General features: G+C 42.6%; 1 protein-coding gene across 1 annotated transcript in view; it reads left to right on the top strand.

Annotated features, from left to right (window-relative positions):
• Nucleotides 1-23087, top strand: part of ST14 (ST14 transmembrane serine protease matriptase) — a 54190-nt gene that overhangs the window by 3432 nt on the left and 27671 nt on the right. The window contains exons 2-3 of the mRNA XM_070952261.1: nucleotides 20123-20282; nucleotides 21989-22116. Coding sequence (XP_070808362.1) covers nucleotides 20123-20282; nucleotides 21989-22116 — 288 coding nt within the window. The remainder of the gene's footprint in view (nucleotides 1-20122; nucleotides 20283-21988; nucleotides 22117-23087) is intronic.

Genomic DNA, 23087 nt, shown 5'->3' on the forward strand with positions numbered 1-23087 from the left:
AGCTCAACCAGCTACTTAGAGCTGGTTGGGATGGGGGAAAAACAACCATCTGTGTGTTTTTTCTCCAGTGGGACCGGTTCTATCAGGGCAACCTGGTCTACCCAATTATGGGATGGAGCATACTGCTTCCATTTTCGCCTTTCAGCCCCAAACCGGGAGCCTTCGCAGCAGTGGTGGGTTTCTACCAGTTCGCCCTGGTTCAGGCAAACTGGTAGCGGCGGTGGTGGGAGGCTCCGCCCACCCGCCTGGACGTCATCACGGACACTCTGCACATGCGCAGAAGCGCCACACGCGCACTCCCAGTCCTGAACTGGTAGCGAAGGTAAGTGAAAACCACTACTGCTTTGCAGGCAGTCGCTTTCGCGACAAACTATTTTTGTGTTAAATTTATGTTTTTCCCGACAAAGAAATAAAGGGAGACTAGTATATAGCTATCTAAATAGATTGAAATAGATCTATACTAATCTCCCTTTATTTCTTTGTTGGGAAAAACAAAAATTTAACCATCCGTGCGTTTAGTAACAAGACTAAACAAGGAGTAACAAGATTTAATCTTATGGTAGCAAGCCCTTCTCACCAATGCATTCAAATAAAGAGTTGCCACATTCTTCCATGGTCAAAAACTAGGATGGCATTGGATGGGCATGGAAAGTTGACCTTCTTTTTCCCCATCCTGAAAAAAAAAAACTCTCTTAAAATTCTTAGTAATTAGTAACTGGTCTGGGCTCAGAATGTTAACAGAATCTGGTTAGGTTCATGTCGGAATGGGAGGTTACCCTGAAATCCCCAGGCTGTAGGCTAAACGGAGAAGATGAAAAAACATCCTATAAGATGCCACAACAAGTCATTTCCTTGTTCCAAGAAAAACAACATGGATGCACAATGAAGATACCAGGAGCTGAATTCAGTGTGACATAGACTTGATCTGAAAAGTCCACTGAAAGTAGATCCCCAAGATGTGGATTCTCCCCTCCCCCCTCTTTGGTGTTGTTCTGAGGTTGCTCCATAAATGAACCCATTGCCTTTTGCTAAGGTCAGAAGGTTCCTTGTTTCATTGCAAGCAGACTTTCCAGTTGGAGGAGGAGTAGAGTGGAAGTTGTGCATTTGCTCCTCGGTGGGCGAGGCTAGCAAAGACTTCCTTTAGAAGAAAAGTGTAGGTTTTCCGTAATGAACGCGAATCTAGTTTCAAAATTATAATAGTTCATTAAAAAAATGGCTGGGAGATGTAGCACTCAAAACAAATCTCTGCATTGGTGGACTTCACCACCAGGGCTTAAAGAAAGGAAGAGCTTGGTCTAGTAGTTTGAAATGTACTAGCTATTCATGTTGACCCGCATTTTTTTCATACCGTCTTAATTTCGTTTGTTGGGGAGAACTTGTTTCCGGGGAACAATGAGGTTTGCTAGGCAGCATAGATAAGTGGTTTACCGTTGTCTTCTTCTAAGAGATCGGGTGCTGAGTCTTCCTAATGTTCTCTCATGCAGGCAAGAACTAACTGGTTGAATCATGTTTCCAGTGGTGGGATTCAGGCAATTTAACAACCGGTTCTCTGCCCTAATGATTTCTTCCAACAACCAGTGTGCCAAACTGCTCAGAAAGTTAACAACCGGTTCTCCCGAACTGGCTGAATCCCACCACTGCATGTTTCCTTTCCAAGCCCAGTAAAGTTGGTCAGGTATTATCACCTGCTGAGATACACAAAGCCATCTCCTAACTCTTAGATTAGATTGTTGTTCCTTATCTGATCTTTTGGATTCTTGATGAATTAGACATTGTCTACGCAGGCTGGAAATCCTGTGGAAAGTTATCCCAACTCCTCTCGTTTCTGACCGCTTCTCTACATGGCTGCCATGAAATCAGGGCAGATTAAGAAATGCCATGAGATAATAATGGCAGATTTAAAAAAAAGGTTACTTTGATTCTACGAATAATGGGGAAAGCAAGAACTTTTTTCCTAAAATGTTATAAAATCTATAGCCATTATACATAGTCCTTGTATATAGTGTTCAGTCGTTATACATAGTCCTTTTTCTTGTAGTAACAAGTTCCCATGGACATTTGTTCAAATGCTATCTTCCTTCCTTCTTTCCTTCCTTCCTTCCTTCCCCTCCTTCCCCTCCTTCCCCTCCCTCTCTCACTTCCTCCCTCTCTCCTTCCTTCCTTCTTTCCTTCCTTCCTCTCTTTCCCCTCCCTCCCTCCTTCCTTCTTTCCTTCCTTCCTTCCCCTACTTCCCCTCCCTCCCTCCCTTCCTTCTTACCTTTCTTACCTTTTTACCAATACGAGAAAGTCCATTCCCTCTCATAATTATGGGATTGCTACCAACAACTTTTGTTTGCTATCCAAATAAGCATCAAGAGAATCCTGTTCCTAAAGGAAACTTGCGCTAGTAAACTTAATCGAAGTGATTTGCACCTATGCGTGTTTTGTGTAGAACTGGTCTTCCTTCTTTCTCTTCTTAAAAGGATATAAAATCTTTCTCTTTAAACAGATCCTTTCCTTTGTTTCTCTTTCATTCCTGACCGCTTTCATCATTTGTTTAGTCTATCTTGGCAAATGCAACGAGGGAATTAGCTTCTATATCTGTGCAGCCTGATTTATAGGATGCATGTTTACATGGATATGTCTGAGATGTTGCTAAAGCCAGAAAACCATTAATTGATTTACTCTGGTTAGAATGTTTTTAAATGCACTATTTTGGGGGAAAGGTTTACAATTCACTTAACTGAATCTGAGGGGCGGGGGAGTTGACTTATGCTGAAAAACTAAACCAACTCGGAACGCTCCTTGCTACTATGAGCAAAGATGGAAAAAAAGTCTTGCAAAATTTCTCTTCTTTTACAAAAGATCAAAAAGGATTAATTTCTACTTTGGTAGGGATGCCTTAGGCATTGGATTTTTTTTTTTTTTTTTGCAAATTTCCATTCAGAATCCTTAATGCTAAGTTTTCCGACTGAAACTGTCAAACTAACCATGGAAGTATGAAAAAAAAAATTGTGGTACGGACTTTTTTTTTTATTTTTAAAAAGTTTTTTATTTTAAACACATTAAAAACACATTAAAAATCAAACATGTACATACAATAAAAAGTAACACAAAAAAGAAAAATATCACTTTTCTTTTCAGCTATTCACAGCGGTCTGCTCTTTCTATACATCAATATTTACAAATATTTAAGTATAAACTTATTTGACGTTCATTTTCTACTTTATATCATTTCTTCTTTACTAACAAAAGATCATACACATTTTCCCCCTCCTTTCTTCATTCATTTAACTTATTTCCTTATGTTTCAACCATTCATACCATCTACTCCAAACCTTATAATACTTTGATTCTTCTTTCCCCTTAATTTCTTTAGTTAATTTATCTAATTCTGCACATTCTAGAATTTTTTTAATTAAATCCTCTTCCGTTGGTAGTGTTTCCTTCTTCCAATATTGTGCGTATACAATACGTGCTGCAGTCAATATATGCAATATAAGATACTGTATTTCTTTAGTATAATTGTCTATTGAGATTCCTAACAGAAATTGTTCCTGTTTTCCCTCTATTGGGTTCTGAGTTATTTCTACTATCCAAGTTTTGATTTTCTTGCAGAATTTTTGTGCCATCGTGCAGGTCCACCATTGGTGATAGTATGTTCTGTAGCCAGTCTTGCACTTCCAATATTTCGGGGAGTTGGTAGGAAATCTGCAAGATTAAGGGTCTCTATCACTTTCAGAATTCGGAATAAACCACGATAAAATATCAGTAAATAAGAATGGGGTTCAAAAACATCTGTTCCGCCTCTTGCAATTTGCAAAAGTATTTTTTCAACTTGAATGATAATCTTCTCAAGAACGTGTCTCCATATTTATTGATGGGATTTTGTATTTTGCCTCCTAAGCAAAATCACCTCTGCCTGGCTGCAGTCCAGTGTTCCTTCTCCAGATAAATGATTCCCCCTTTTTCTTTTAATGAAAAAAGGGGTTTTATTGATGAAAAGATTCCAACTTAAAAGTAGGGAAGATTTGTGCCGTGAAGAACATCTTACAACATCAAAATACTAATCAGGAAGATAGGAGAGGAAACGCTATTGGGGCACTGAGGGAGCTAACCAACATAGTATTTACTGAAAATATGGTGAGTTCTTGCACTGGAGTTTTCTCTATGTTGTGTCTTCCTGTTTCCTGCAAGAGGAGACTTACAGTCGTTTAGTGGTTGCTGAATAACAGTTCTCTGCAACCCCAAACAGCATGGCCAGGAGCTGAGACATCACGAGAGGGGGTTTTCTCCATTCAAATTCTCCATCAATCTTCTAGAAATTAGACCAGTGTTTTCAACTTCAGTAACTTTAAGGTGCATGGACTTCCACTCCCAGAATTCTGTCTGCCTGCCTGCCTGCCTGCCTGCCTGCCTGCCTGCCTGCCTGGGGGAATGCTGGGTAAAATTCTGGGAGTGGAAGTCCATGCCACGATGTAAAAACGATATGGAGAGCCTAGAAAGATTGCAGAGAAGAGCAACAAAGATGATTAGAGGACTGGAGGCTAAAACACATGAAGAACGGTTGCAGGAACTGGGTATGTCTAGTTGAATGAAAAGAAGGACTAGGGGAAACATGATAGCAGTGTTCCGATATCTCAGGGGCTGCCCCAAAGAAGAGGGAGTCAAGCATCTGAGGGCAGGACAAGAAGCAATGGGTGGAAACTAATCAAGGAGAGAAGCAACTTAGAACTAAGGAGAAATTTCCTGACAGTTAGAACAATTAATCAGTGGAACAACTTGCCCCCAGAAGTTGTGAATGCTCCAACACTGGAAGTTTTTAAGAAGATGTTGGATAACCATTTGTCTGAAGTGGTGTAGAGTTTCCTGCTTAAGCAGGGGGTTGGACTAGAAGACCTCCAAGGTCCCTTCCAACTCTGTTATTCTATTCTACTCTAAATAAATAAACCTACTGCAGCCACTGCTAGCTGTAGAACCCAATAATATGCCACAAAATACAATCTTTGTATGTGTTATTCTATTCTATTCTAACTTAAAGTTGCAGACATTGCAAAACACAAGATTAGATTGGGAGAGCAATAGCACTTAGACTTAGATACCGCTTCATAGTGCTTTACAGCTCTCGCTAAGCCAGTGTTTCTCAACCTTGGTAGCTTGAAGATGGGTGGACTTCAACTCCCAGAATCCCCCAGCCAACAGCGCTGCCTGGGGGATTCTGGGAGTTGAAGTCCACCCATCTTCAAGCTACCAAGGTTGAGAAACACTGCTCTAAGCGGTTTACAGGTAGTCCTTGACTATTGAGCCCAAAATTTCTCTTGTTAAGTGAGACAGTTTTGTCCTGTTTTATGACCTTTCTTACCACAGTTGTTAAGTGAATCACTGCAATGGTTAAGTTAGTAACACTTAAGTGAACCCGGCTTCTCCATTGATTTTGCTTGTCAAAAAGGTTGCAAAATGTGATCAAAAGGTTTGCAAAAAATGACCTCGGGGACACTGCGACCGTCACAAGTATGAGTTATGCCAAAGCATCTGGATTTTGATCACACGGTCATGGGGATGCTACAAAGGTTGTAAGGGTGAAAAATGGACATAAATTGCTTTTTTTAAAGAGTCATTGTAACTTTGGCCACTAAATGAACTGTTGTAAATCAACAACTACTTGTACAGAGTCAGCATATTGCCCCCTAACCATCTAGGTCCTCATTTTACCAACCTTGGAAGGATGGAAGGCTGAGTCAACCTTAGGCTGGTCAGGATCGAACTGCTGGCAGTGGGCAGATTTAGTCTGCAATACTCAAGGGTGGGATTCAGCCAGTTCGCACCACTTTGGGAGAACCGGTTGTTAACTTTCTGAGCAATTTGGTAAACTGGTTGTTGGAAGAAATCATTAGGGCAGAGAACCGGTTGTTAAATTATTTGAACCCCACCACTGGCAATACTGCATTCTAACCACTGGGAAGGGAGGGAGGGAGGGAGGGAGGGAGAGAAATGGCAATAGCACTTAGACTTATATACAGCTTCACAGTGCTTTATAGCCCTCTTTAAGCAGTTTTTAGAGTCAGCATATTTCTCCCAACAATCTGGGTTCTCATTTTACCGACCTCGGAAGGATGGAAGGCTGAGCAGTTGGACCATAGATGCCATGGGTGGAACAGAGTTTTGAATTCAGGTTCCCCAGAGCCAAAATTCTCATCCGTCATGGTGTTGAGCTACCTACACACAAGTCATTTTTAAATTTGCCTCCAGCTAGGAGCAGCCTAGCCTATCACATCTGAAGAGCTGCAGGTAGGGGAAAAACTGACCTAATTTTTTTTTTTGATCTGCCTCATATGGACAGCCAGAGAAAGTGCAGCTCAAATCGAATTGCTCCCTATCAAATGCACACCCAGAATGTAAACAAGCAGCTGATATAATTGACATGTTTTCCAGTTCTCACCAACGAAAGATATGAAACTCTTAACTCAGACACTGGATAATGCAAAAGCTATCACTCTTAGCTTAAGCCTTCTTTCTTTCTTTATTTTGTCGAGTACATATTAGATAATATATATAAGCATGAATTGAATACATAAAACGAATATAATTAAAGGGAACATTAGGACAGGGACGGGAGGCATGTTGGCGCGCTTATGCACGCCCCTTGCAGACCTCTTAGGAGTGGGGTGAGGTCAGTGGTGGGATTCAAATAATTTAACAACCGGTTCTCTGCCCTAATGATTTCTTCCAACAACCAGTTCACCAAACTGCTCAGAAAGTTAACAACCGGTTCGCCCGAAGTGGTGCGAACTGGCTGAATCCCACCACTGGGTGAGGTCAACAGTAGACAGTTTTAGGTTAAAGTTTTGGGGGTTTTGGGATGAGACCACAGAGTCTGGTATTGCATTCCAGGCATTAACAACTCTGTTATTGAAGTCATATTTTCTGCAATTGAGTTCTTTGCAACGTTGTGTGTTTGAATTTTGGAACCACCTATGGATGAAAAGCGTTGCAGTCTGGGATAAATAGAATCGTTTTAAAGAAAGCGATGAGCTTTGGAATAAAGAGGCTTGTAAAATGACGTGTTAGCAAACCCTTTTTATCTTTCTTGAATCGGGCAATGGAGAGAGAACATAATGAAACACAAAATTTGAATGTTTGCTGTCATTTCCCGCATTTTTTAAATCCCCCTGGTTTTAGTGTAGTATTCCTAGACTGTTTAAAAAAAAAAAAAGAACTTGTAGTTAAATTTCCTTATTTGCTTGGTAATAAAATGCCATTAAAATCCGTGGGATTTCTCTGTTGAGTTCATTGCTTTAAGATTAAACAAAGAGGATTTGGTGTGGGCTTTGTGTACTGGTTCCAGTGCAGATCTGGAAACTGGGACTTGCTGGCTCCTTCTGCTGGACCAGGATATACTGCAAATAAATGAGACGTAAGATTTTTGAAGAGCACATGGAACAAAGTGGATGGGACATGGATACACTCGTCAGGAAGCAAAAAAATCGGGTTTTTGATTCTTTATTGAAGGACTCTCAGGGATAAATTTAGGACTGTGGCTATGTATTGGATCAACTGTTCTGTTCTACCGGCCAGATTGCTGTAAATGTTTTATATCTGTTGACAATCGCCCAAGTCAATAATATAGTCATCTGCGTCAGTTTGTAAGGAGCAGCAGAATGTCAGAGTTGGAAGGGACCTTGGAGGTCTTCTAGTCCAACCACCTACTCAAGCAGGAGACCCTATACCAGTGATGGCTAACCTTTTTGTCGTCACGTGCCAAAAGCATGCATGCATGTGCCGACAGCATGCATGCATGCCGGCACCCATAATGCAATGCACGTGTGACATCCCCCCCACCCCTGCGCATGCATGCACTCCCCCCTGCACTCCCCCCACCCCATGCACATGCACACATGACCCCATGACCTCCCACACATGTGTGTGTGGCCCTCTCTACCCTGTTATGGGCCTAGTAGGGCTCCCTTCAGCCTCCTGGAACCAAAAACAGGACAGGGGGAGGGCACGCTGCACCCCCCCCGCACTCCCCCCTGCCCCCTGCGTGTGATGCACACATGGTCCCCACTCTCTTGCATGCACGCGAGACCCCCCCCGTGCATGTGCGTGCATCTCCTGCATGCGCCCCACCCCCCGCGCATGCATGGCAGAGACCCAAAAATCAGCTGGCCAGCGGGAGGCACATGCACATGTGCGATGGAGCTGAGCTGGGCAACAGCTCGCATGCCCACCGAGAGGGCTCCATGTGCCAGCTGTGGCACACATGCCATCAGTTCGCCATCACGGTCTTATACCATTCCAGACTGTGTAGTCTCTTCTTGAAAGCCTCTAGTGATGGAGCACCCAAAACATCTGGAGGCAAGCTGTTCCACTTGGTTAATTGTTCTCACTGTTAGGAAATTTCTCCTTAGATCTAGGTTGGTTTTCCTCTTGATTAGTTTCCATCCATTGCTTCTTATCTTGACTTCTGATGCTTTGGAAAATAGGTTGACCCCTTTCTCTCTGTGGCAACCCCTCAAATATTGGAAGACTACTATCATGTCACCCCTAGTCCTTTTCACTAGACTAGACATACCCAGTTCCTGCAACTGTTCTTCGTATGTTTCAGCCTCCAGCTCCCTAATCATCTTCGTTGCTCTTCTGCATTCTTTCCAAAATCTCTACATCTCTTTTATAATATAATGACCAAACCTGGATGCAGTATTCTAAGTGTGGTCTTACTACAGCTTTAGAGAGCGGTATGTGATCTTGATTCTGTCCCTCGGTTAATGCAAACTAGGATTGCATAGGATTACAAAAGAATAGAAAGTAATCGGCCGGATTAATATCTGTTTTATCAAATTAGTTTGGAAAACAGTAATAAAATAACTAGTGTTATTTAAATTGAGGCAAAATTAAAATGAGGATTTGAGGCACTCTTTCATCTGTCCAGGGCTTATTCTCAACTAAACCTTCACAGTACTAGATACAATAGTGGCCAAAATCTTTTGGGAAAAGTGTATTTTCTAAAACTAGCTAATAACACCACTTTCTTTTGGAGTTGTACCATAAAATTATATATCAATGGAAAGATAATTTAATCAAGAATATAATGCAATAACTTTCATGAAGGATTTGCTATTTGAATAGCAGTTCCAGTATAAAGAAGAAAAGTGAAATGTAGAAAAAACGAGATATACAAAAATGATCACCATAGAAAAAACGAGATATACAAAAATGATCACCATGTCAGTTAATACTTAGTTGGGTAACCTTTAGCATGAATTATGGCCTTACAACGTCTTCCCATGGAGTGAACCAAGTCTTTTACTTCTGCAGCTGTTATCATGTGAAACCAAAATTGAATGATTGCTATTAACTGGGCTTTATTGCTGGGTCGCTTCTGACTAACAAGTTTCTTTAGTCGGCTCCATAGATTTTCAATTGGGTTAAGTTCTGGGCCATTCCAGCAGTGGAATAAGATTATCTTGAAACTCAAAAAAAAAAAAAAAAAGTGGTGTTATTAGCCATCAAACCTCAAAAATACACTTTTCCCAAAAAGGTTTCCACAATTTTGGCCACTACTGTAAACTAACTTTGGCTTAGCTACAGTTACAGCCAAAACTTAACAAGGAAATTCATGACAGAAATAAGATTTCCTGGTTTGGATATCTCTTTCTCATATTTTATGTGTCTTTTGGCCACCTCTGGTAAAGATTAACCAGAATCATCACCCAACAGTCATTTTTTTTTTATGGCAGGTAATTTACTTTTCACAATTTGCAGCAAGGGAAAGGCTGAAAGCAAATGACAAAGTCTCTGATGTGACCTTGGGAGATTTGAATTGTGGGCTAAACTCTTGGGGACTGGTGTCTTTTTCTGTGGGTGCTTCCCCTATATATATATATTTTACACTGTTAACTTTGGAAATGTACACCGCGATCAGTTGGTTGGTCTTCAGATGACTTCCTGCTACAGGCTTCTAACAGCTTCTCTTTTTTCCTCTTCCTGGAATCAATTAACTTTTCATTTTAATTGAGGTTGTCTCCTCCTTTTCCCTCAGTTACTCTGGGGATTTCTATTGAGGGAGGCGTTTTACGTTTCTGCAATGAGTACATGCCGTTGGGATGAGCTCATAGCAATACTCACGCTTAGATACCCCCAAGTGGCTGATGACGTACATTAAGCATCACTTCTTCATGACGAATGGACTAGACCTGAAACTGGTTTCTCTTTTGCCCTGGTTGATCTTCTGGCTAATTTTCTTTTGTGGCTATTGTTGGTAGTAAGAGTCATCCTAGGAAGCTTGATCTTTTTCTTTTAAAGTTTTTTTTTATTTTTTCCATAAACACACATACAAACATACAATGTATTTTTTTCTGAACAGAGTATTTGGCCGATTCACAAATTTAAACAGTTTTTAGTTATTTCAACTAAATTTACAATTTTTACACAAACACACATACAAACATACAATGCATTTTTTCTGAACAGAGTATTTGGCCAATTCACAAATTTAAACAGTTTTTAGTTATTTCAACTAAATTTACAATTTTTACACAAACACACATACAAACATACAATGTATTTTTTTCTGAACAGAGTATTTGGCCGATTCACAAATTTAAACAGTTTTTAGTTATTTCAACTAAATTTACAATTTTTACACAAACACACATACAAACATACAATGTATTTTTTTCTGAACAGAGTATTTGGCCAATTCACAAATTTAAAAAAGTTTTTAGTTATTTCAACTAAATTTACAATTTCTATACTTCCTTTTTGCCATGCTATTTATTCTCTTCTATTTTTTTAAAAAAACCAATGTTACCCTTCATTCTCACCTCTGATCTTAACTAAATTCAATTTTTCTCTTCTATTCTATGTTGTACCCCTCACATCATCAAATTAATTAATTGTGTGGTATTAGAATCATTCATTTCTTATAAGAATAATAAACCCAGTTATTTTATAACATACATTTCCTTAATGTATGTTATACAATCCAACATTTTGATATAAATCAGTTAGTTATATGGCTATCTTTTTTCTTTGTATATTAATCATAACCCAAATATCTTTCCCCATATCTTTCTTTATATATTAGGAGGCTTGATCTTATGCTGACTATCTTCTCACCTGTCGTTCAACCTGAAATCTCCTGCATTCTTATGTTTCTTCCTCCTTCCTCCCCTCTCTAACTGTAAAGCCACCTGCATCATTGAACAAGAAGACTCAAGATTGTGTTTTGTGGCATATTATTGTGTTTCTGCAGCTAGCAGTGGCTGCAGTAGGTTTATTTATTTAGAATAGAATAGAAGAACAGAGTTGGAAGGGATCTTGGAGGTCTTCTAGTCCAACCCCCTGCCCAGGCAGGAAACCCTACACCACTTCAGACAAATGGTTATCCAACATCTTCTTTAAAACTTCCAGTGTTGGAGCATTTACAAGTTCTGGAGGCAAGTTGTTCCACTGATCAATTGTTCTAACTGTCAGGAAATTTCTCCTTAGTTCTAAGTTGCTTCTCTCCTTGCTTAGTTTCCATCCATTGCTTCTTGTCCTGCCTTCAGGTGCTTTGGAGAATAGCTTGACTCCCTCTTCTTTGCGGCAGCCCCTGAGATATTGGAACACTGCTATTTACTTTATTTATTTATTTTAGGAAATTTATTTTGCCGCCGATTTGCACATGGTGACTCAAGGCGGCTTACAGGAATATAAAAACCTCATATATAAAACAATAAAACTAATAAAAGGGTATAATCACATAATAAAATAATATAATAACCTCCCACCCCGGCAACAACCTATCACACGAGCCATTTAATGGGCTCCATCCATCCCGCTCTGCGTTCCCCAGGCCCACTGGCAGAACCACATCTTCAGTTCCTTCCAGAAGAGTGTTAGAGTGGGGACCAATCTAATCTCTGGGGGGATGAAGTTCCAGAGAGAGTGAGCCACCAACAAGAAGGCCCTTCTTCTGGGTCCCACCAGGTGTATCTACCTACGGCAGTGATGTCTAACCTTTTTTGCCATCGCGTGCCAGGAAGGGGGGTGGGTGGGGAGGTTCGCGCATACGCGTGCCCACACCCATAATTTTATGTGCCCCCCCCGTGCATGTGCACGCAACTCACCCTCCCCCCCTGCTCCTGGCACGCGATGGCCTGATAGGCCCATTTTTCTTTTTTTTTTTTATTGCAAAAGTTTTACAATTACATTTTCACCCCATTTCCCCCCCCTCAACCCACCCCAAACTCCCCAACCTCATCCTCCCTAACCCTCCCTAACCCTCCCCTCCCCCCGGACTTCCACAGAATATACTCACATCAGAAAAAAAAACCCTTTATATAAAACTTGAACCCCTCCATCCCCCATATAATTTTTCATTTTCACTAAGTTTAAATATTTCTATCTTAATATAACATTTTCAATTAAAAGCTATTTGATACTTCCTGGTTTGATATTTGTTCTGCACATAATCTATCCACTTTTTCCATTCCCGTTCATAAGTCTCTTGTGAACAATCTTTTAAGTATGCTGAAATCTTCGCCATCTCTGCAAAACTGGCCATCTTCAAAGTTTTTCATTTTTCTTTGTCACCTGGCTCCAGATCCTCTCTATGCATCTGGGGAGGGCAAAAACAGCCTTCCCTACCCCCTCCAGGCCCTCCGGAGGCAGGAAACATCCTGTTTCCCTACTTCTGGTGGGCCCAAAAGGCCTGAAAATCAGGTGGCCGGCGCTGAGCTGGCGTGCCCACTGATATGGCTACACGTGCCATAGGTTCGCCATGATGGGACCCACAACATTCCTTGTCTTCCCGCTCTAGTGGGTTGAGTAGATGTGACCGGCAAGAGACAGTCCCTCAGATAACCTGGTCCCAAGCCATAAAGGGCTTTAAAGGTGACAACCAGCACCTTGAATTGCACCTGGAAGCAAATCGGCAGGTTGTGAGTTAGATCTGTTCAAGTTTCCCAGACTAGGGCATGCCTTACACTCCTCAAAAGGATCTTTTCACTGCATGTGTTTGCCATTATTATTTGCCTATGCAGCTTTGTATATTGGTCTTAACAATGTTTAATTCTTTGAGCCTTGTCCCTGGTTTGCAGAAGTGACTTCTCTTTTATTTAACTTACTCTTGATTTCAATGTTCGCAGTCGTCCAAGTATTTGGAAGTGCAGGAAACAAGTTCACCCAAAAAGCTTTGTGTGCAAGGTAGATGTGGCCCAAGGTTGACCTTTCCAACTGTGGTGGTTTTACCTTTGTTGGAGAGTTGAGTAATGCTTGAAGTTGCAAACTATATTTAGTTGACACTTCCAAGTGAAAGAGGGGAAGTGCATGACTTAAAAATAAATAATCTCAGAATTTTTGACCAACCTGTAATTGGTGTTCTGTTCCTTCTTCCTCTAGACTCTCTTCTCAGTTAAATCCACAAATATGTTCTACCGTGCCAAATTGGTTTATGTCTTGTAATAAACTAGGTCCAGATTCTAAAGGTTCCTCAATAATAAATGCCAAATTGTCTGCGAATACTTGGACTTTATATTCTTGTGACTTAATTTTTAATCCCTTTATTTCCAAATTATCTCTAATTTGAGATATTAGTATCTCCACAGACAGAATGAATAACAGAGGAGACAGCGGACAACCTTTAGTTACCCCAAAGCTTTCTGTTTGTTCCCCATTAATTATTATTTTGCCCTCTGTGTAGTATATATGGCTCTAATCATTTCTATGAATTTTTCTCCGAAATTCATTCTTATTAATTGATTAATCATAAAGTCCCAGTTTAAGCTGTCGAAAGCTTTTTGCGCATCCAAAAATATCACAGCTACCTGTTTTTCAGGGTGAGCTTCATAATATTCTAAAGCATTGATGATAATTCTTATATTATTTTTTATATATCTGTTGGGTAGGAATCCATTTGGTCCAAATGTATAATTTTGTTCAATATGTGTTTAATTCTATCTGCTATTATTGCCATAAATATTTTAAAGTCAGCATTTAGTAACGAGATCGGCCGGTAATTCTGGATCTTCTGTTGTTCACTATTGTTTTTGGGGTATCCACAAATATGTTCTATCTTTTCATGACTGCCAGTGAAAAGGGAGTTTCTAGTGAGAATTCTGAAATTATTTTGATACATGTGGATGCATGTGTTTTTGTTTAACTTTCTTTAGTTATGCTTTTTCACTGATGGACAACTGCATAAATCTAAGGATATGGGTGTCCACAGAAGAACTGGTGGGGGAAGCAAGCAATAACATGCATTGCAGCTTTGTGTTGTTAATATGACACATTGGTATTACCATGGCCAAAAAATCCTCTAGTTAAGGGATAATTGCTCATTCCATACATAGTTTGTAAAGGTGTGTTGCAACATTATTTTCTTTCTCCAATATTTTCTAGACCCGTGTTTGTCCACCTCAGCAAGTTTAAGCTGCTTGGACTTCAGTTTCCAGAATTCCCCCAGCCAGCAGTCATTGTGGCTGGGAAATTCTGAGAGCCAAAGTTCAAACAGATTAAAGTTGTTGAGATTGAAAAATATTGTTGTAGACATTGACCTGATTTCTCATACTCTGATTAGAACCCGTGATTTATCTACTGTTACAGCAGAGTTCAAACCACATTCTAAATTCTGCATACAATTTACAAAATAAATAAATTCTGCCTACAATTTAGTCACTCTTGTGTTTTTGGTTAGATCTAGTTGGATGGTTGTAGCAATGTATTTTTAAACTTGACTCAGACAAACGTGATCCCACATGGTCCCATGGGAATCTGACTACCGCCAATAGGATACATGTTCTTGCCACAGGAACAGGAAGCTCAAGTTCAAAGCCCAAGAAAGGGTATAAAAACCCCTCACTCTCAAACCCATGTGTTCAGCTGCACCAGGGCCCTGTGCTTGATAGTTCTGCTCCATTAAACCATCTTTCCAAGCAGCCTCCATGTTTCCAGTGTCTTTCTCCCCACTTGGAACTGAACCCAGATGGACATTTCTTCCAACATACTGTTACAGCAGAGTTCAAACCACGTTGTCTACAGTTTAGCCACTCTTGTGTTTCTGGTTAGATATCGGTGGATGATTGTATTGATGTATTTTTAAACTTGTGTGGGTGTCTGAAATGGCTCTGAATGTTCTTAGCTGTCCTTGACCTCCACATGGAGATGAGTAAAGAGGAAGAAAAAAGGAGCAATCTCTATACTGGTAAAACCTCCTAAGTTAGTTTTGCTTTGCTGACCCAACTAATCCATATATGGTCTAACTTCCACATGTTTTCACTGTGTTTATTGTGAGCAGTGAGTCATCCAATGAAGATAGTCCTCAAACTGATCAAATGAAACCAGACTGCAAGTTACACAACAGCGATGTGGCAAGATTCTGTCCTGAAGAAGGAAGTCAGCTTCATTTGGTGAATGATTACAAGCAGTCGATTTCCTGAATAGCTTTGCAAAACTGTTCTCTTGTCACTGAAACCAATCTTACTAGTCTTTTTGGGGGTCAAAAACATATATACTGAGGTTTTTTTCCCATTAGATTTCATTCATCAGAGTTATCTTGAGGTAAGATGAGTGGCCTATACCAGTGGTCTCCAACCTGGGCAACTTAAAGACTTGTGGACTTCAACTCCCAGAATTCCTCAGCCAGCAAAGCTGGGCAACTTTAAGACTTCTGGGAGTTGAAGTCCACAAATCTTAAAGTTGGCAAGGTTGGAGACCCCTGGCCTATACAATTCATATAATTCAGGGATTAATTAATCCCAATGTTTTATAATTTGTAGGAAATTAAACAGGATAAAATGTGTTTCTGGTATTAATTTAGTACTGAACAGTATTAGATTAGTGATAACCTTCTGGTTGGGTTTCATGCATCCATGCGATGAAGACGCAGCTGATTCATTTGAGGCCCAAGATCAAAGCAAGATATTTATGTTCCTTCAAGTTGCTAGAGAGTAAAATTATAACTGTGAGCAGAATTTAATGGGCTCAAGAAAACCAGCAAAAATATGTATTTGGAGGAAAATTTCAAGCAACTGTGAGAAAATTCATTACGCAGATACTGTAAATGGAGCGATCTGGCTGTACAATAGGAGATTTGAACCCTTCCCCAGTTGCTAGATTATTTTCCCGACAAGTAGGTTTAACAAAGTGTCACGTCAATCCACCTTTATCAGGTCAAAGAGGAAGAACAGTGGCTGACCGTAGCTGGGGAGACAGAATGATCTCCCATCCAGGTGTGCTTGCCTGCATGGTAAGGTAGCATCCACCTGCCTGAGATGGAAAGTAGGAAGGTACTTTCTGGGTTCCATCCTACCTTTCATTTCTACTTTCTTTGGGAAGGTGGTTTACTCCCCTTCGAATTGCCATTCTTGAAAGGTTCCAGGAAGAAGCAGGTTGTTAGCTCAAGCTGGGTTGGTGCCGGAGAACAAAAGAGGATGTAGAAAGGTTTATAGAGGGGATTCTATCACCTTGGCACTCTTGCTGCCAAGAGCATAGCACAGGTGTGGCCCTGGTGAGACAACCTGTTTCGGCCGGATCGACTCTCAGGTGCTAGAGAGGTGTTGGGTTGGGCCAGTGAGAAAAGAGGAGTTCCTGAAACTCCTCGGTGAGTGTGCAAGCAATACTCAAATCTCCCTGCAGTTTCTGGGAATGAGTGTGCAGGTTCTCCCGCTGTGTATTCAGAGTTTCTGTGTGCTAGAACAGCATTTCCCAACCCACAGGAGAGTAATTGTAATCCAACACAGTTTTATTTGTGTATTTATTTTGCATCCCACCTTTTGTTATTTTTACAAACGGCTCAAGGTGGCAACCGTTTCCACCACGCTTCTTTTCCCTCCTCCTATTTTCCCTACAACGACAACCCTGTGAGGTGGGTCGGGCTCACCAAGACCGGCCCAAGGTCAAAGAAGCTGGAAAAGATTGACAAAAGAGTGAAGGGATTCCTCCATTTTTTGATTCGTGGTTTTAAGCAGATTGGATTGCAGTCTTCTTTTTTTTTTTTTCAGACAGAGAAACTAGAGTCTCCAGTTCGAATTCTGCCGCCTGACCTGAATGTAACATGGCTGGCTGTTGTTCTCACCCTGGGCTTTTCATTTTCAGATACAGTGCTACAGAGCTCTGCTTTTTCTTTGATGGGAGAACTTGGATTTAGACCTGGAAATACGTAATATTGTCCTGCGTGGGCATCAATTGCTCTTCCAGCAGCTTCTCTTTTTATGTCTTCCAGTAATCCATGGGCTTTTATTTGGTCCTGCACTTTTATAACATGTCAATAAAAAGGAACTATTGCACAGTAGCAATTATGTTTCCCTATAGTCTTTGTTGGAATCAAATATTGAGATAACCTTTGCATACGTGCTTTTGTTGGGAGAATGGCTTGCTAGGTATTATAATTCAGACGGTTGCTGGGAAGCAGTGAAAACTCTTGGTGGTAGGGCAGGTGGATGGGCTGAGAAGCAGCAGGGGTGGGCTTCAAAAATTTAGCAAGGGGTTCTCTGCCCGGTTGCTGTGTGGGCGTGGTCATGGTGGGCGTGGCCTAGTCAGCCTCCTGCACCACTGTGGGGGGAGGGGCATTTTTGCCCTCCCTGGGCTCCAGAGGCTTTCCTCGAGCCTCCGGGAGAGCGAAAACAGCCTCCCCAGGCTCCAGAGGCCCTCTGGAGGCCTTCCTGAAATTCCGCATCCAAAACAGGCCGCATGGGGACTTCTGGAAGGGAGGGAAGGGATGGATGGGGCCAGTCAGGGATTTGGGGGGGGGTCTCCAAACTGCACAGAATCTTAGCTAGAGGTTCTCCTGAACCCCTGCGAACCCCCAACAGCCCTGATTAGGAGGGTAGTCCTGCTCCCCTTGAGCACTGAAATAAATGCTTGAAAGGATCACGTGTTATTCTGGGGGGGGGCAAGAGAAAGAAAGGATGTTGTGTCTATCCATCTGTCTGCCTGCCTTGTTGCCATTAAGAGCTGCAAATCAGTGGTGGGTTCCTCCCAGTTCGGTCCGGTTCGGCCGAGCAGGTGGTGGTGACAATGTGATGTCACCGAACCGGTTCTTCCCCCCCTGCCCTCCCACTCCCCCACCCCCCCCACATTATTCTTACCTTTTATTTGGTCCCACCCCCAATCTATTGCTGCCTCCTGAGTCCCAGCTGATGACTAGAGGGGAAAAAACTGTTTAAACTCTTGCCGCGGGGCTCCAAAGGGCCGCCCTACAGCTGATCAGTGTTAAAAGCAAACAAACGAGTCGGGCCGTAAGTGCGAAGACTGGCCGTAAGTGCGAGGACCTTCCAGAAATGACTCTGACCAGCTAGCCACGCCCACCTAGTCACATGACCTCCAAGCCACACCCACAAAATAAGCCACGCCCACAGAACCGGTAGTAAAAAAATTTAGAACCCACCCCTGCCGCAAATGTTATGGTGAGCTGGTTTGCAGTGTGATTGCAGAGCAATTTAAAACACAAGTCGGTTAATCCCAGGAGTTTAAAGAGTAAAAAAAAAAAAAAAAATCCAACAGAGCAAAAGCTAATTAGAAGTAAGAGATTGAAAGTAAGAGAGACTAAATAAAGCATTGAACCTTTTGAATCATACTTGAGATTTTTTTTCCCTTGCTTTGTGAGCCTCAACAATCGATCCAAATGTTGGACCGGATTGGTCTTTTGCAGCATGATGTCCTTCTAGGCCATGGTTCACACCTGGTGCTTCTACTTGCTATGACTGATGGAACTTGTAGTACCTTCTGGATACTTTGGATGGCCTTAAGGATGGCAGGGCTAAGTCTTTACGGATGGAAAGGACTGCCTTGTTAGTGCCATCTAGCAAAGCTTTGTAGGCAGGGCCAGTCTAACCCAGTAGAAGAAAATATTTGTAGCTAAGGGTCAAACTTGTTTTCATTTCATTTCATTTCATTTTATTAGATTTCTATACCGCCCTACTCCCGAAGGACTCAGGGCGGTGCACAGCCAAACAATAAAAACACATACAATACAAAATTTAAAAATAGAATAAAATCAAATTAAATAATTTTGGCCCCGACAAATTTAAAACCCCAAACTTTTAAAACCAATTTAAAATTGAATATATAAATACTAAAAGATATTTAAAATTTTAAAAATCTTTTATAAAAGAGGGGGAAATTTAGGCCAGGCCGGCCTGGTGAAATAGTAAGGTCTTTAAGGCGCGGCGGAAGGTGCGCAGATCCGGGATCCTCCGTATCTCTGGGGGGAGCTCGTTCCAGATAGTAGGTGCCCCCACAGAGAAGGCTCTCCCCCTGGGGGCTGCCAGTCGGCAGGAGCCCCACTCTATGGGAGCGTACCGGCCGGTGGGAGGCTATTGGTGGTAGTAGGCGGTCCTGCAAGTACCCGGGTCCTAAGCAATGGAGCGCTTTAAAGGTGGTAACCAAAACCTTGAAGCGCACCCGGAAGACCACCGGGAGCCAGTGCAGCTCGCGCAGGAGAGGTGTTACATGGGAACGCCATGTCGCTCCCATAACCACCCGCGTTTTCAGATTAACAGAGTTGGAAGGGACCTTGTAGGTCATCTAGTCCAACTCCCCGCCCAGGCAGGAGACCCTACACCATTTCTGATAGATGGCAGTCCAGTCTCTTCTTGAAAGCTTCCAGTGATGAAGCTCCCACAACTTCCGAAGGCAACTTCTGTTTCATCGGTTGATTGCTCTCACGGTCAGAAAATTTCACCTTATTTCCAGGTTGAATCTCTCCTTGGTCAGTTTCCATCCATCCAAACTGTGCCGCCATTGGTGCTCTCTGAGTTTGGTTGTTTTCTGGCAGACGTTACCCAACTAGATAACCTCATCAGTGCTAGCATGACGAAGTTACCCAGCTGGGTAATGAAACTTCTGCAAGAAAAGCAACCAAACTCGGAGAATTGTCTCAGGCAACAAATTCTGACAAATGGACTCAGGAGCTGGAGAAAAGAACTGAAATAAGATGAGGTTGCTTTGCACTAAGGCCTTGTTCTATTACCAGTCTGAAGAAATATTCAGGTGTCGGTTGGAACTGGAGTCACGTCAAGCGGAAACATATCTTGCAATGTGTGTCTGGAGAGAAGACCCTGCTGAATATATTTGGATGAGAAAGCGTCCATGGGGTACTTAAGGATTGAGACTTTGGATGTACTAAGATGCAACCTGATCACCTCTGTCTGTCTTCCTCTAGGACATGAACGGCCTTGAGGAAGGGGTGGAGTTCCTGCCCACCATGAACACCAAGAAGCTTGAGAAGCGTGGCCCAAAACGTTGGATAGTGGCAGTCATTGTGGTAGCCATCTCCCTGCTCCTTTCTCTGTTGGTTGGGTTGCTGGTTTGGCACTTCAAATGTAAGTTGTGTTAAGGTCAGGGGTGGGCTGCTGTGGGTTTGCAGGGGTTCGGGAGAACCTTTAGCTAAGATTCTGTGCAGTTTGGAGAACCTCCAAATCCCATTCCTGGCTGGCCCCGCTCACCCCGTCCCGTTCCGCCCCTCCCATCCCAGGAGTCCCCACATGGCCCATTTTGGATGCAGGTAAGTGCACGCAGAGGCTCACGGAGGGCAAAAAATGGGCCTACCGGAAGTTTGTGAAGGCCAGAAACAGGCCCGTGTTCAGCCTCCAGAGGGCCTCCGGAGCCTGGGGAGGCCATTTTTACCCTCCCAGAGGTTCGAGGAAAGCCTCTGGAGCCTGGGGAGGGCAAAAACACACCCACCATGGACACACCCACCCAGCAACCAGGCAGAGAACCCCTTGCTAAAATTTTTGAACCCCATCCCTGGTTAAAGTTCAGCTTACACTCCAAACTAAAAATAGGTTACAAATTATAATACGTTAAGGTAGAACAACTAATATATTACTTAATAACCTGTGACTTCAACCAGCTCTACATCTAAATAAATCCACACACTCCAAGATCTGTGGGTTGAATCACTTGTAAAATAGAACTGCTGAGTTTCTAGTCCTGGTGAATATATTTAGCTTACCCAGTAAAGGGCTAGATTTTACAGGTGTCTTCCAGATGGGTTTCAGCTGTGGTACTCAAGAAGCAACAAGGTGAAAGGATGGAGGGAATGACACTTTCCAAATAATTGAATGGGTATCTGTGTCAGCATTCTGATGCTGCCATAAAAAGACGAGGCTTGACTTTTCACCTACTTATTTTCTCTGTAGATAATATCCCCTAGGAGATGGGATGGGAGGGGGGAACATTCCCGTGGGGTGAGGTCAGAAGCTGGGGAGACTGACTTGGAAGATGGCCAATGAGAAGATGAGAATTGGGGAACGGAAAGGGAAGGGTTTGGGGGTCAGAGGGTTAGTATCGGCTACGACGAAGTCGGGGCCAGATCTGTCGTACTCAATAAATGGAATATTTCAGCAAAGATTAATTGTTTGGGAGTGCAATTTATTTGAGATGACATCAAAACCTGACAATCTGTTTGTTCCAGACATTCTGGATTGCTAGTAGAAAGTGCCTTAGTGTTGTGACCTGTTGGCCCCTCTAGCAGCCAAATCAGAAGAGGAGGTGGCTTGGTAGTCAGAGTCAGCATCAAGGCAACCTGAGAGCTCTGAGGGGGAAGAGGGAATGGAGCTGGCAGAGAGAGACAGAGGCGGAGCCTGGGCCGTCCGTCAGCCCTCAGATGGAGAGTCAACAGCCCCCAGGTCTGGAGGTGGCTGATGAGGAAGAGGAGGAACATCTGGGTCCAGTGCCTGACGCACAGATGTGCAGAAGGCAGAGGAGAGGAGAGCAGTGGAAATCTATGGGCCGGTCCTTGGGACGGAATTGCCACAGCTGCTAGCGAAGCCCCATTCTAGCTCTGGGGATAAAAGGCAAGGGGCGGAGATGAATAGATGCGGAAAACAGCTATTCATCTCCCTGCCGGACGGACTTATTAGCCTGCGGTGAGAGAGAAACTTTTTGCCGGGGCTGCTGGCGCTCCTAATAAAGGAACTTTGAGTTAACTTCAGAGGGTTTGTCGTGTTTGGGGAGCTGGGTCAGAACACCTGTCAAAATATTTTTGCTGATTCTGACCTCTGTCCGCTCTTGGTTGTTTTTTTAGACAGGGCTGCCCTTGTGCAGAAGCCATACAACGGCTACATGAGACTGATAGGCAAACGGTTCATCGATGCCTATGAGAATTCCACCTCTCCTGAATTTGCCGCCTTAGCAAAGAATGCAAAGATGATGGTAAGAATTGAAAGCTGTATGAGCAACAGCAGCAGCGGATTCTCTGCCTTGGATATCATGGGCTGGATTAAAGCAGCTTCTCACCCCTTATTGATTCTGGCCGTATTGCAGTTATAATTCCCAGAATTCCCTAGCTGCAAGGAATTCTTGGGAGTTATAGGCCCAGTATATTTAAGGAAGGCTGAAGTCAGCAATCGTCCTGCACAGAGGCATCTTCTGCTGATGTCTACCCAGTGTTACGGATAGTCCTTGCCAGTGGTGAAATCTAAAATTTGTTACTACCGGTTCTGTGGGCGTGGCTTGGTGGGAGGGGTAATGTGACGGTGGGTGTGGCCAATTTTTTTTACTTTTAAAACCACTTTTTCTACAACCTCTTCGGCAAAGAGGTTGTAAAAAAATGCTTTCAAAAGGCTCTGACGATCCCAGCTGAGTTGCCTGATCAGCAGAGGCTTTTTTTCTTTTAAATGCCTCTGACGATCAGGCAACTCAGCTTGGATCGTCAGAGGCATTTAAAAGAAAAAAAGCCTCTACTGATCAGGCAACTCAGCTGGGATCTTTGACGATCCCAGCTGAGCCGCGCGATCATCAGAGGCTTTTTTTTAAAAGCTTTTTTTCGGCCGAAGAGGTTGTAGAAAAAATGCTTTTAAAAGTAAAAAAAAAAAGCCTCTGATGATTGTGCCGCTCAGCTGGGCATGTGGGGGGGGGGCAGGAACTTTTGCTATCGGTTCTCTGAACCACCTGCCTCCATTGCTACTGGATCGGGCGATCCGGTCTGAACCAGGAGCATTTCACCCCAGTCCTTGCTCACCAACCATAATTGCATCCTGGAACTCCGTCTCTAAGCGACATGGTTGTAAGGCGCAACTTCATGTGACTGCCAACCTATGAAGGCAGTTCCAGCAGTCCCAGTTGCCGCCATTAAGTGAATATCGTATGGTTGCAGCATCTTACAGTCAACGTGATTACCATTT

The sequence above is a fragment of the Pituophis catenifer genome, unplaced genomic scaffold (assembly GCF_029215685.1).
Source record: "Pituophis catenifer annectens isolate HBS135680 unplaced genomic scaffold, rPitCat1.0.hap2 SCAF_12, whole genome shotgun sequence".
In the NCBI taxonomy this organism is placed as follows: domain Eukaryota; kingdom Metazoa; phylum Chordata; class Lepidosauria; order Squamata; family Colubridae; genus Pituophis; species Pituophis catenifer.